The following is a 14,797-nucleotide window of genomic DNA, read 5'->3' on the forward strand; positions in this document are numbered from 1 at the left end:
AGTCTATGTGACAGGTGTGAGGAGCCTGACTTCACTCTGCTGCTCTGTACACACTCACTCGGGCAACCCATGTCCCTGGGATAAACTTACCGCTCAAAAGCTAAGTGGTTTTTACTTTTGTATTATTTTGGTGGCACTGGGAATTGATCCCAGCACCTTGCAACATCAGGCAAATGCTCTACCACTGAGCCACACCCCCAACTTCCAGCCTTCTCTTCAGGACCTTTAATTTTGTTTAGTTTTTTTGCTTTCTTAAGACAGGGTTTCTCTGGGTAGCCTTGGTTGTTCCGGAACTCCAGGCTGGCCTCGAACTCACAGAAATCCTCCTGCGTCTGCCTCCTGAATGCTGGGACCACCACTGGGCTCTAGAGGACCTTTTGGAGTAAGGAGAATTATGGAGTGCAGCCCAACAGACCCAAGCCCTAGCTAACACAGTAAGGCACTGAAGCTCCCACTGCGGAGACAAGACAGCAGGATCCCAACACCGGAGCCTGGTGTGAGACCGGGAGTGGAAAGAGAGCCACATGGCAGAGCTGTGCTCTTAGGGCCATGACGACCCGCTGCATGAAAGTGTTGATGGGAAAAATGAACTACACGGCAGAAACTGTCACAAGAGTCACACAAAGAAGGGAGAAAAATCGATAACCATAAACTGTGTCAGCAAAGGTCGTTTTTGAAAGGTTTGTTCGGTTTTTCAACAAAAACGGTTAAGTTTTAAGATAACGCCAACTTCTCAAGCAAAAATGTTCACACCAAAGTTTAAACACCAATGTTGAGGTATTTTGAAATTTGTATCTCTAACGAATCCTAACTGCTGCTGAGTTTTTTATTAAGTGAAAAATAAATGATTTGGGGGGAGTTGTTATTCTCAGTTTTGTTTTGTCTCTGTTTGGAGTCAGGGTCTCAAGTAATGACCCAGGATGGCCTTAACATACAGCCAAGGATAACTGTGAACTTCAGATCCTCCTGCCCCGACCCCCCAAGTGCTGGAAAGATAGTCCTGTGCCACCATACCCAGCTTATGCAGCAGGCACTAGGAATCCAACTTTGTGCTAAGGAAGACCTCCACCACCTGAGCCCAGGCCCAACGCTATCATTCTTATAGTCAGTCAGGAGCTCTGTCTCATGCCTTGTAACACCACTATTACTTCTCTTTGAGTTTTTTGTTTTTGAATACCATATATAAAGTTTTAAATCCTCAAAAAAAATCCCCTACAGGCCAGTGGCTCCCGGGGTGCAGTGAGAGCCCTGTGAGGCAGCTCTGAGCATCACTGAGCTAGAGAGCACACCTGGAAGTGTCTGTGAGGCGGTCTGCTCTGTGATGACTGCTGCAGGAGCAGGAGGCAGGGTTTAGAACTCCTGCACCCATGGACAGCCACGGACAGCCACGGATAGCCACGGACAGCCACAGACAGCCTCAGCCTGGGACACCACTGTGAGGGCCCAGAAAGGAAGCTAGGTGGCTCTTACTGTGTGTGATGGCACAGAGTGGGGCTTGATGGTGGGGTTGCTGACAGACGTAACCTTCGTCTGCTTCTGTAGGTGGTCCACCCATTCATGCAGGTCCTGCTGGTTGTTGCAAGACACCAGGATCCGCTCGATCATGCTCCCTAGAGAGGAGGAGGAGGTGGAATTAAAGTGAACGCACACAAGCACATACAGACACCCAGAACCGGAGGCCACCCTAACACTCAAGGACCGGCTGCCTCTCCTCACTCGGACACAGCGTCTGCACAAGCTTTGGGCACATTACCTGATATCTCAAATGCATTCCTGTGGTTCTCACTGTCCTCAAGTTTTGTGATTGTCATTCCTGTCGTTGGTAGCTTTCCCTAAAAGAGATCCCCCAAACAATTAATGCGTTTCTAATAAAGAAGGCGACATGAAACATTAAATGACTTTACACATGGCAGCAGAACCATGTGTACGAAAGGGCTACCACCTTAAATAATGATCAAACGGTGAAGAACCCAAACCGGCAAAATGGTGGAGTATGACACAAAGCAGGACTTTATCCAGTGGGCAGTCAGTGGGCAGAAGACGGAAGCCGGTCCTGCTTCCAGGGCCACACTGCAGCAGAGCGCACGTGGCCTCACGAGAAAGAGGAGTTCTGAGTGTGAGGCCCAGCTGACAGGACAGAGACAAGAACACACACTGACGGACTGTGCGCTCTCCTCTGTCAAACGGAAACCACAGGAGCTCACACAGGGCCACAGGGCGGCAGTCAAGCTGTCTGTGAAAACAGGACTGGGGCTCCCCACACGGCAGGAAATGTCAGCTGCAAACCGGAAGGGAACAAAGCTCAGCACCCAACAGCTTTCTTCAAACCACACCAACTGTGACACCTGGTGGCCAAAGACCACATCTTTACAGTCTATGGGTTCGGGCCCAGGAAACAACGGTTAGCCAAAGGCAGGACTTTACCAGCAGGCAGGATAGTAGTACTCATGCTAATAGGTTTTTGTCAACTAGCTACAAGCTAGGGACGCCTGGGAAGCAGAAACCCCAGAAGGAACTGCCAGCCGCCCAGTCGTCCATAGGCAAGCCTGTGAGGCATCTTTCTTGATTGGTGACTGATGCAGCAGGCCCAGCCCACAATGGGAAGCACTACCCTTGGGCAGCAAGCCGCACTGCTCTGTAGTCCCCGCCTCTGCCCCCGCTTTCCTGCCTTGACTTTCTCGAGTGACGGACTGTGATCTGGACAGGTAAGCCAAACACCCCTGACTCTCGGGTTTCTTTTGGTTACGGTGGAAACAGCAGTCCAAAGCAGGCCAGGACACCTGCTGACCTGGGCTCAGGGAACATGGAGCAGTGTCAGAACCTGGCAGGAAGCCCTGCTATGTGATAGCGGAGGCTGGAGAGGCTGCCAATGTCCAGCACTGCACAGGACAGTTCCCCACCTTGTGCCCTACTCCAGGTTAAAACACAAAACACCCACTCCAAACAGCCAAGGGCGAAGCTGGGAGCCCAGCAGACGGCTGTACTTCCACGGCCGAGGCTGGGCTGTCTGCATGCCTTCCCTGGTGCAGCTTAAATCTCCAGCTTATGGAACCTAGGTCCACTGCCAGTGCTGGCATCCCCAAAGACCAGCAGGTAGTCTGGTGTTTTCTTTTAAGACAGCTCCTGCTATGTAGTCCATACCAGCCTCAAAACTCTCCATTTTCTCCCTTGGCCTCCAGGTACTGGGGTTGCATGCATGCCCATGGGCCAGCAGTCAGTGCTCCACCTGCAGAGATGAGCACTGGAGGTGACGCCCGTCACCAGGGCTGATTAGCACCAACTCAGGAGCTGTCTGGAGTGCAAAGACGGCATCCTGCTGCTGAGGTACCATCTCCAAGGCATGCCACAGCAACAGATGATCCCGGGACAAGTACCAGCCGAGGCTGAGGCTCTGGGGCATGAATGGGAACCAGGAAGAGGCACCTCCCAAGGGGACTTGCCACTCTGGCACCTCAGCCACTACCCTCTCCTCAGGGGGCCTTCCATTCTGAGTCTTCTCACACCTACCTACTCTGCCATCTACAAAGGCTCCTTGGGAACAGCAGTGGTGACAACCCTCCGGGGCAGACCAAGCCACTCCTTGGGAACAGCAGTGGTGACACAGCAGTGGTGACACAGCAGTGGTGACAACCCTCCGGGGCAGACCAAGCCACTCCTTGCCCCCATGACTCTACACTCCTTCCACTTGAAGGCGAAGCAGTGACTGACATTAGAGCCGATGCGGAGGCTGGACTCCAGGAGCACCTCCTGGACCTACCTAGCAGCCCGGGGCCCACCACTAGTTCCTATGGCAACAAAAAGAGCCCCGCAAGCTTTCTCCTACAATCAGATCTAAAATTTCCTCCGGGAAATGACTAAAAACTAAGACATTAAATGATGAGTTACAAAAGGTTAGATGACCGGGTGACACACCCGGTGTACTTGTCTGGGGTGTTCTGTCCCTTACAACAGTCTTTCTGAGCCCCCAGCACCTAGCTGGACCTGGGCTGTGCACAACAGAACATGAAAGCCCAGAGAAGCAACGTCCTTTGCAGGGACAACGCAGTCGGTGAGAGAGACCGGCATGGACTGCTCACAAATGTACACTTCTCTCCAGTCACACGGAAAGACGCAACGGAAGTGAACTCACAGGTAAAAGCACAGTCGTGACGTTATAGTGCCACATACTGTGCCTTTACAGGCACGTCCAATATGAATCCATAAATTCAAAAGCATCCTGAAAACAATTCTGACATCCACCACAAACAAGGAAGCATCAAAGTAACTGTCTTTACCTGGTAGATGAAACCACTCATCCTGGGACTGGCAGACAGCATGAGCAGAAGGCTTGGGAAGAGCAGGAGGTATCGCTCATTCTTTTCCTACATCAGAAAGAACTATTCAGAAATGTGTCCGGAGCTTCAGTCCAGACCCGTGGACCACACACTGTATTTCCTAATTGAGATTTCTACCAAATTATACGAGCAGTGTTAAATGCTGACAAAGTATAACCAAGTCTGCATCACCCTTCGCACAGCCAGAGAACTATAGTCAGTACGGAATAAGCACACACCATTACATTTTCAAAGCAGGAAGTGCTACGTGACTCAAGAACCCTGAGCTTGCAAGCTCCTGTGAGATGACTTTGTCTTCTTTTTCTTTTTTTAAGGTTTGTTTAGTCAGGTATGGTGGCACACGCCTTTAATCCCAGCACTCCTGAGGCAGAGGCAGGGGGATCTCTGTGTTTCAAGTCAGTCAGTCCTATATACTGAGGTCTAGGACAGTCAGAGCTATGTAACTGAGAGATCTTGTCTAAAAAAAAATTAAAGGTTTACTAATTTGTATTGTTTATGTGTATGAATGTCTTTCTGCATTGCATGTATGTCTGTGTACCACATGAGTACAGCACCCAAAGAGGCCACAAGAAGGTGTTGGATCCCCTGGAACTAGAGTTACAGATAGTTGTGAGCTGCCATGTGTGTGCTGGGAATCAAACCCAGGTCCTTGGGAAGAACATCCAAAGTGTTCTTAACCACTGAGCCATCTCTCCAGCCCTGTGTGGAGTACCTTTGAATACTACTTGGTAACTTCCTGTTCATGTCACAAAGAAAAAGAACTTAGAAAATTTTAACGAGGGATGGGGACAGGTGGATTCTTCAGGCTACACGAGAAATAAGACAAAATGTTAAGTAACCGTTGCTCTCATCCATTTGACTTCTGGTTGACATGGAAAACTTAAAATACTCCTATGCAGTAAATATCGTTTGCTTCAAGGTAACAAAGGTCATAGAGAACACACGTATCTAAGAGACAAGTCCCGAGAATCTGAAAGTCAAAGAGATGGGCGTGAGTCCTCCAGCCTTTGAGCCACTGCCTTTCAATGTGGTAAGTACGTAAACAGCTTTCCCAAGCATGCTCTTCACACCCAGTCAAAGGGCGGCAGGAATGGGGGGGTATCTGTACCATAAAGAAGTTGCTGAAATGACCTGTTATGTTCTCTTGGAGGCACACAGGCTGGGGAGTACCAGCAGAAGACCTCTTCCCTCGAGGGCATGACGGCTCTGATTCGTTTTGGAGTAATAGCCACCACTGTTAGGGAGACTTAGCACTTTGGGAAATGTTGTGCAGTTATCTAAAACAAACGCTAAAAATCACATAGTTAAGGGGCTGGGGATGGCTCTGTGGTTTAAGAAGACCGGCTGCTCTTTCAGTGGACCCAGGTTCAATTCCCAGCACCCACAAGGCAGCTCACAACTGTCTAACTCCAGTTCCAGGGGATTAGACACCCTCTTCTGGCCTACACTGCACAGCCTGGTACAAAAACATGCATGTGGGCAAAACACCCACACACATAAAATCATCTGATTAAGGAACAAATTTTTGAAGGATCTGAGTGTTTCAGGTCAGTGTGGTAAAGAAGAAAGTGACAGTTCCTTACAGTATCCACACTGGAATGTGGTGGTGACACTCAGGGCAAGTTCTTCTTCTTCTCTGTCCAAATGTCCAAATGTCTATGTGGACGGTGAAGCTCAGTTTGCCCCACCATCAAATGGACTACCTCCCCCAATGATCACCCGTCCACACCAAATGCCACTGGGAGGTGTCACCTAAGAAGGCAGCATCAAAGCCAGGACTCCCATAAGCAGACACCAGAGTACACACAAGCAGTGCCATAAAACACTAGGCTCCCGAAAGTGCGCTCTACCGAGAAGGCTGAGCCAGGCCACGCAAGTGTCCCTAGAGGACACCTGTACATGATGAGACACAGGCTGGTCTCTTCCAGTCTTGGGTGGACGCCCTGTCAGCTCACAGGGCTCTGGACCAAGCTGATCCCAGTGGATATATGAACTGGCAAACAGCCCATCTGCAGTGAGCTTTACACACACATCGAAGCTCTCCATGTTGTCAGGGATAAAAAGTGGGCCACAAGTGTGAGGCTCAGTACCGTCAGCAGCACCTGCCATTATTCTAGACCCGAAATACAGAACCTTAGGAGTGGGACAGGCATGGTGGTGGAGGTGGGCCCCATACCTCGCTTCCCGCGCACTGAATCGTGACTTGGGACATGTACGTAACACTGCCCAGCGTCTTGATGTCATCCCCCTCCCAGCTCCGGATGGGCTCCGTCAGAATCTGCAGCTCCAGCTCTTTCCTTTTTCGTACTTCTTGACACTGGGCCTGTGGGACACAGCATACAACCGTTTACAGACAGAAGCTTCCAGAATCTTGTTCCCATCACACTGCTTTTGCTTTGACACTGACTGTCCTGTACCAGCCGAACGACGGTCGGCGTGACTGTAAGGAGTGGCGGAATCAAGCCAAGGAAACAAAACGCACGCGTGCTCTGGCCTTAGACTTCACAGGCAGTTCTGTCGGGTTCAGGAAGCATGTACAGTGGACCAGAAGAACACTTCCTTCTGGCTTCATCAGCGTCTGCCAGCAGACAAGCCCAAGAGGAGGAAGTAACATGAGCTATACACGGGAACATGTCGCTAAGTCACAGCTGGACAATATGACAAGTGAGGGCCTGTGTCCCGGATGTCACTGAAGAGCCCTGGATTTGGAGGCGGGGAGTTAAATGACTTCAGCATGTCCAGCAAACACAGTGCTGTGTCCTCTGTGAACTCCAACCATGCCAGTTCTGCCTGTGGTGTCACCGTGCACTCAGGAGGGAGACTTCACTGGCCATGGACTGTTGCTGTGTGCGTCCCTTACCTCATCCCAATCAACACTGCATCCAACTCACGGGTCACTTGTTTACTGTGTCTCTTCCAGTGGGTGTTAATTCAACATGCAACTGTCCTGATACTGTCTGAGGGAAAGTATAATAACTGTAATCACTTACTGAAAGGTTTTTGAAGGCAGTCATGGACTTCTGAATGTCTTGTCTATCAGGATGATAATCCTGTGGGGGGAAAAAAGACATGATTAACTTTCACACTGAAAGCATCCTGGAGACTAGCCTAAAACCTTTTGATACTGTTCAGCCCTTAGCCCCTCAGTGTTTGAGGGCTGCTTATCTTTTAAGGGACCATGGCGCCAACAAACTTGAGGAAAATTAATTTGGAACAAACCTGTCACGAGGGGTCAGTAAGCAATGCTGTTCTATAAATAAAGCCTCATGAAAGCATGGCTACACGCCTGCTTACAGCCATCTCTGACTAGCCTGCCCTCTAAGGGCAGAGCTGAGCCCAACAGTTATGAAGAAGGTCCACAGACACACCCAAGCCTAGGAATAAGCAGGACCAGGGTCCCTGTCAGCTCTTCAAGCTGCTATCCCAGACTATAATAAACGTTCCCATTATCACCTTGCAACTCAGGCTCCTATTGCTTGTAGCTAAATGCTGACAGGATACCCAACACTACTTGACAACCATGCTTTGCAGCTTTGGAGCACCTGGTGGGCAGATGGGGGCATGAGAATAAGAAGACGCTACTTTCTTCTAGGGCTGGATGAGGAGGAGACCCCTGAGAAGCACTACGTTACAAACTCTGGACAACTCTGGGGTAGTCTCACAGACAGGACGTCTGACAAGGCTCAGGGCCTCAAGCCAGGGAGCAGAGGCACCTCCATGTGTCTCTCCAGCTCCTTCAGCAGCGTCGGGTACTTGTCCAGGCGCATGAAGGGCTTGCTGAGGCCAGTGGTCAGCACCAGGATCCCAGGACTGCTGGCACCTTTCGATTCCATGAACTCACCCAGGTCCTCGCTGAGCAGCAGGGGCAAGGAGGGAGAGAGAAGAGGCTCCAGTTAGCGACACGGGCCAGAGCTCTGAGCCAGAGCTAGTTTCTTCTAAGACAAAACGGCCGATGGTGGTGGCCGCAGCTTTACACTCACAGATGTGCCGGTTACCATGCGATGTGGTAAGTGCCCGAAACCACTCTCTCCTCAAGTGCACAGATCTTACCCAGTCCCACTGACAAAGGGGCCCCAGACATGCTGGCTGCATGGGACCCTTTACAAGCTCTCAGGGGTCTCCAGAGTAAACTGGTAAGAGCTTCCACCGCTGTCTCTGCACCTCAGACTTACAAGAAGGGCCACACCCTAACCGAGGTGTGCACCCAGTCCTGGGGAAGGACCACATTCTCTAGAAGCAGCAGAGACACAGGCCAGGTACAGGCTCTGGCACGAGGGAGAAGTCACAGCGTCGCCCCCTCTCATCCCCACAGAATACGCAGAAAGCAGGTGGAGGCAAACGGCATTCCCACAATTCCGAGAGCAGTAAAAACAAGTCTTAAACACTCTGCTCCCTTCCACAGCCATTTCACCACTCAGCATGTCTCCTACGACAAGTTTCAAACATCAGCACTGCCCAGGGTCTTCAGTTTCTGCTAGACCCTCGACTGAGGACAGCTTTCTCACGACTCACCTGGTGGGTCTGTCTGTTCTAGGCTCAAAGTCCTGCCAAGCACACTGCCTCCATCCTCACTCGCTCTCCCTAACGCACGATGGTGAGCAGCTTTCTCTGAAACAAGCAGCTGATGAAGCAGAGCCTTATCAAGCTGCCTTTCTAATTCAGAGCCTCCCGCTTTCAAGGGAACCACAGCCTTTTCCACCAGGGAGACGGCCCAGTCATTAAGGCAGTCAGTCCAGGGTTTAGTGAGACGCCATCACAGTCACAGTAGGAATCACAGCATCACTGCCCAGAATTCCTAAGAACAAAGTCAATTTAAACAAGCCACGGTAACTGCATGGGATCTGCCTTCGGCATTCTGCTGCTGCTGCCAGGAAAGATATCCACAGCAAAGAAAGGAAACAGAACCTCCTAGGCAGTTTCATTCATCCTGGAGCTTCGCGTTAGCATCGTGATTAAAGGAAACGATTCATTACAGCTCTTTTGACAGAACGATGTAACAAACTGGTGGAAAATGTGTTCTTACAGGACAACTTCTAAAACCCATTCAGGACATGTGGCCCCAGGACCATGTGTCTACTCTCAGCACAACAAAGGAGAGGTACCCACGGGTGGAAACCGACAGAGCTGATGATGGCATTCACATCAGGAGATAGATCCACACACAAGGCTGGGGCTAGGCTGCACCGCTTGCTGAGGCCCAAGTCCCACACCTAAGAATGCAGAACAAACCTAACCCAGGGTATGCGTGTTCTGGGCAAGCCTTCCCACCAGTGAGCTACGCCCCAGCTTACAAAAGCAAAGCTTTCAGACTTGAGTAACGACCTTACTTAGACACTCAAAGACTAGGCTCAGGCATCAAACCAGAATCTACAGACACAGTGTGGCAGCTGGAGGGCCACCAGAGCTACGAGAAAGCAAACGCTAGCCCAGCAGCTCAGCAGACAGCCCTGCTGCAGGAAGCGATCAGACAGCAAAGCGCACGGCTCAAAGCACCGACTTACGCCTCAGGAGCATGCTGGGGTCTGTGGCAGCCTGAGGGGGAGCCCTCACAGCTCAGGAACCTCAGAAGAGCACACAGACACCACATCCTGCTCTGTCCCCTGGCTCAGGACTCTGCTCCAGCCGTTCAGAACAGACCCCAGGTCCTCACTCCACGCTCAGCATGCCACGTTGGACAGGCAGCAGGGACGCTCCCCGGGCAACACCCGGCTGTGTCCTCCCCTGTTATTTTGAGACGCCATGCTCGCCTTACAGACAGGACTCGAAGAGTAACCGGGGTAATAGCAGAGTGAAGTGAGCAGACTGCCCCCCCCTCCTCCTCACTCCGCTGCTTTGACCACCTCCCTCCCACAAGAAGTCAGTCAGACTCTGCCCAGGGCTGTCCACCGCCATTTCTGTTCTCACACTCCACCCTGACTCTCCAGAACGTGTCAGGGGGTGGGACAATAACATCTCACTTGCTCCCTACCTCCTGTTTCACTACATCAAGAATTCCTACAGAGTATTTAGAGACACAAACTTAAAACCTGGGCTTTGCTTTTGTGAAATTTCGTAACTTCTAAGCTCAAGGAGTCAATGTAACGTGTGACTGAACATAAGCTTTATGCTAAAGAGAACAAGAGGCTGACCCAGCCCATCCCAGAGCAGAAGGACGAGAACACAGGGGCCAACGTGCAGGCTTCCACTTCACCTCTGACGGTGAAGCGCTCCAGCCCTCCCTCCCTCCCTTGCACTCAGAACTGCGGTGTGAAACACACAGGAGCTACACCGTGTTCCTTGCACACCTGAGCACACCAAGGAGCAGAAAAGGTCCGGGTCGCTCACTTTTCTTACCCAGGTCAGACAACAAATCCGAGCCCTTACTGCACGTGCTCCGCCGTGAGTGACGCGTGCACGGTCCACTAACGCTCATCTCAACCCTAGGAGCAAGGGCTCCGCCACTCTGGCCTCTGCTGCATTTCTAGGGAGGCAGGTGAGGCCAGTTCACCCAAGGTATTTACTTGTTGTGCTTCCTAATTTTAAATCAAAATGTCCCATTAAGAAATAAAAAGCACATGTAACTGGATGCCGATGAATACTTTTCCATTAGTATCTTTGAATATAAAGAACTGCTATTTATAAAAGAAACCACCAATAATAATAAAGTTGCTGTGATAATAGAATAGAAATGCTGTGCCTCTTTTAGCATCAGAAGACGATCCTGAGCTCGCTAGACATTTGTTCCATCACCTGGCATGATACCAGCACTCACCCTAACGAGACTACCCCAAAACACCTCCAACACCCAGCAATCTCTCCTCCCAACTCACGGCGACGGCTGGTACCACAGAAAGCAAGTGATGTGCAGGAGCACATCAATTTCCTATCGGACTGAACGGCTCAAGCGAGCGGTCTGCAGCTGAGTGGTTTGCCTACAAAGAGTCCTCACCTGAAACAGGCGCACCTCTCACAACTGCCCCAACCCAACCCAGTCCCCAGCTCTCCCACCGCCCGAGAAAGCTCATTTCTGAAGCCTCAACATGGCTTGCAGCAACTTCCTAAGCACTTACCGGCTCCCTCCAGGATCTCCACCAAAGAAAAGGTCTCAGACTAAAGGAGACTTCAGAAGGACCCTCTTGTTTTCCTGTTGGTTGCTTGGCTGGGGGAGGGTGTACATACATGTGTCTACAGGTGTGCACATGTGCAGGCACACATGAACAAGGACGTTGGGCGTCCTGCTCTATTACTCTCCACCATAACCCTGCGACACTACACGTCTCATTTCACCTACAGCCAGTCTAGCAGCCAGCAAACTCTAGCAATCCTCCTGTCTCTGCCATCCACAGCAATGGGGTTCCACGAGTTATACATGTGGCCATGTTCAGCATTTGTAACATGGGTGCTGGAGCCCAAATCCAAGCCCTCATGAAAATGGTCCATAGACACATAGGGAGTAGCATTATTGGAGGTATATTCTTGTTGGGGTAGGAGTGGCCTTGTTGGAAGGAGTATGCACGTGTGCGTGCGTGCGTGCGTGCGTGCGTGCGTGCGTGCGTGCGTGCGTGCGTGCGTGCGTGTTGGGCTCATTTAGTATGAACATTGTTGCATGTGGTATCTAGAGGTTCAGAGCTGCCCACCTCCCTTCTGGCCCAGACGTCTCAGTCAACAAACCTATGTTCTGTGAGGACGCTCACAGCAGATGGGTGGTTGGCACAGTAAGCGAGGTACAGGGTCCTCATCTGCGGCATCAGGCTCAGGAAACAACCGCCAACTCTCTGTTGGGCCTCAGGAGACCTGTGGTGTGATAGAGAGAGAGACACCATCAGACAGGAAGAAACTGGCAAGCGGCAGATGCACCAGGCTCTTCTCCTCTGCCCAGTCCCCATACTCTTCTGGCCCTGCCCACTCCTACAGGCTGAGGGGCTAACCTTCCACAGTGTCCAGAAGGCCAGATCTGACATGCCACATGACTGACCAACCTTGCCAAATCTATGTTCTCTGTGTGGTGAGAAAAATGTATGTCCTGAAGCCTCAAATACTGTACACAAAGTTAGAAGTTTACAAACACAGCTGCCTAACTGGAAGTTTCTGACCCATGTAGTAATGCAGGCGGCACAAGAATAAGTCCTAAAGACACTGTCCACTGCAGGCCACAGAGCTGGAGAGAAGTCCTAAAGACACCGTCCACTGCAGGCCACAGGGCTAGAGAGAAGTCCTAAAGACACCGTCCACTGCAGGCCACAGAGCTGGAGAGAAGTCCTAAAGACACCGTCCACTGCAGGCTACAGGGCTAGAGAGAAGTCCTAAAGACACCGTCCACTGCAGGCCACAGGGCTAGAGAGAAGTCCTAAAGACACCGTCCACTGCAGGCCACAGGGCTAGAGAGAAGCCACTTCCTCCCACCTCTAGGCAGCTGGAACCCACTGTGGAGATGGAGAGTGGGTGCTGCCAAGTGGTGAGACTTGGCATCCATCAGCAGGACGCCAGTGGGCTACATTCAGGAGTCCCGGGGGTGTGTGTGTGTGTGCTTTGCCTGTCTCCCCAGAATGTCGGCCTAGGACAGGACATCAGCCACAAACAGGGAGCCTGAGAGGACACCCCTAGTAGTCCACAGCCCCCAGATTCTTAGCACACTGATAGGAAAGAGGACTTCCTGCTCCCTGGGGACTCTGACCTAGAGGAAATAGGACCAAAGCTAATTAATACCAGAACTCCACAACAAAGCTAAATCAGTGAGTCATGACCCACAGTCAGTGCTGCCAAAGCATTTTTTGTGTGCTGGTCTCAAGTGTAAGCAGCTGTGCTGGCCAGCTTCATGTCAACTTAACCCAAGCTAGAAACGTGAGAGAAGAGAACCTCAACTGAGAAAATCCTCTACAGGGCTGGTTTATAGGCAAACCTGTAGATCATCTTCTTAACTAGCTGATTAACGGGGGTGGACCCAGCCCATTGTGGCGGATATCACCCCTGGGCTGGTGGTTCAGGTTCCATAAGAAGGCAGATTGAGCAAGCCGGTAAGCAGCACCCTCTATGGCCTCGGCATCAGCTCCTCCTCCAGGTTCCTGCCCTGACTTCTTCAGCGGACCATGATTCAGGATATGTAAGTCAATAAACTCTTTCTTCCCCAATATGCTTCTGGGCAACGTTCCATCACAGCAATGGAAACCCTAACTAAGACAGTAGGCAGAGAGGACAAAGACTTCCACCCAAAAAAAAAAAAAGAAACAAACGAGAAATAAAAGCTAACAAGACGGGCTGGAGAGATGGCTCAGAGGTTAAGAGCACTGACTGCTCTTCCAGAGGTCCTGAGTTCAATTCCCAGCACCCACATGGTGGCTCACAACCATCTGTAATGAGATCTGGCGCCCTCTTCTGGCCTGCAGGGACACATGCTGTATACATAATAAATAAATCTTAAAAAAAAAAAAAAAAAAAAGCTAACAAGACGACAGGCCTGAAAGGAGGCAGAAGCACAAAAATGTCTGACCTGGGGTCTACTTGCTCTTGAGGAAAGAGACATAGCTACTGCATCTAAGAAGACAGACAACGGACAGCTCCCATCAATCAACGTTTGTAGACGGGGCTGGGTACATGCAGGCCATGGGCAGAGCACGCATTCGGCACACTTAAGGCTCTGACACCAATCCCCTGCGGTGCAAATCAACCAAAAACAACACAAAGCAATGACAAGAAAAATGAAAAATCTAGTAAGAGAAGGAAGTTCTAAAACCCCCGAATAGAAATCAGTTTAAATGACGGAGGAATACTGCCCGGCACCGGCTGAAAGTTCCAAAATGGAAGAGACAAGTGCAGGCAAATCAAAGAAATAGCCATAAAACTGGGCAGAATGCCGGAGCAAGACGCCAGTGTCCACACAGAAAGCAGCTCCCATGTTTCAGGGGTAAGCACTAACCCAGACAGACAGACAGACAGACAGCACAGCATCTCAAGTCAGATGCTAGCAAGAGCCAGTGGGAGCTGAAACCAGCTTCCCTGAGGGCTGGGCCGTTCCGAGCTCTCGCAGCAACAGGCAGAGGCACATCTCCATCCGCTGCAGCCCAAGCCGGTGCTGATCCCCCGTCCAGAGAACACACGCCTTTAGAAACAGAACCACACACACAAAGAGTAAACAACAGGCTCCCAAAGGAAGCATGGGACCCTCAGAAGGAGGCTGGGGCTGCAGCAGTGAGGGCCTCCTCTCTGCTCCGCTTTCCCTCATGAACCAAACCCCGGCCCTCTAAGTGCAACCAGTGCTCTCAGCGGCTGGGCCGTTTCTCCAGCCCGGGTTTTATTTTTTGGTGTGGCTATCTTAACTATCTTTCCTGTAAACAGCAGGAGAGGGACAGTGTATTTGTGACCCCCACTTCTGTTCTCAGACCACCCGTGGCTCTATTTGCAGGGTGGAGAGCAGCAGGCACATCTTTAATCTTACTTTCGTTAGACATCCATCAGTTACTTAGAGGAGGCTGGGCTGTACCACACCA

At 51.0% G+C, this 14,797-nt stretch overlaps 1 protein-coding gene across 11 annotated transcripts in view; it reads right to left on the minus strand.

Annotated features, from left to right (window-relative positions):
- The window catches only part of Arhgef7 (Rho guanine nucleotide exchange factor 7), a 114,370-nt gene that overhangs the window by 19,279 nt on the left and 80,294 nt on the right, over positions 1-14,797 (minus strand). For all 11 annotated transcript variants that reach the window (XM_076553733.1, XM_076553730.1, XM_076553731.1 and 8 more), the window contains 7 exons: positions 11,985-12,107; positions 8,048-8,186; positions 7,325-7,384; positions 6,511-6,657; positions 4,275-4,361; positions 1,754-1,832; positions 1,471-1,610 (listed from right to left, as the gene is read on the minus strand). In XM_076553733.1, coding sequence (XP_076409848.1) covers positions 1,471-1,610; positions 1,754-1,832; positions 4,275-4,361; positions 6,511-6,657; positions 7,325-7,384; positions 8,048-8,186; positions 11,985-12,107 — 775 coding nt within the window. The remainder of the gene's footprint in view (positions 1-1,470; positions 1,611-1,753; positions 1,833-4,274; positions 4,362-6,510; positions 6,658-7,324; positions 7,385-8,047; positions 8,187-11,984; positions 12,108-14,797) is intronic.

This window comes from Peromyscus maniculatus, chromosome 17, assembly GCF_049852395.1.
Source record: "Peromyscus maniculatus bairdii isolate BWxNUB_F1_BW_parent chromosome 17, HU_Pman_BW_mat_3.1, whole genome shotgun sequence".
Lineage (NCBI taxonomy): Eukaryota > Metazoa > Chordata > Mammalia > Rodentia > Cricetidae > Peromyscus > Peromyscus maniculatus.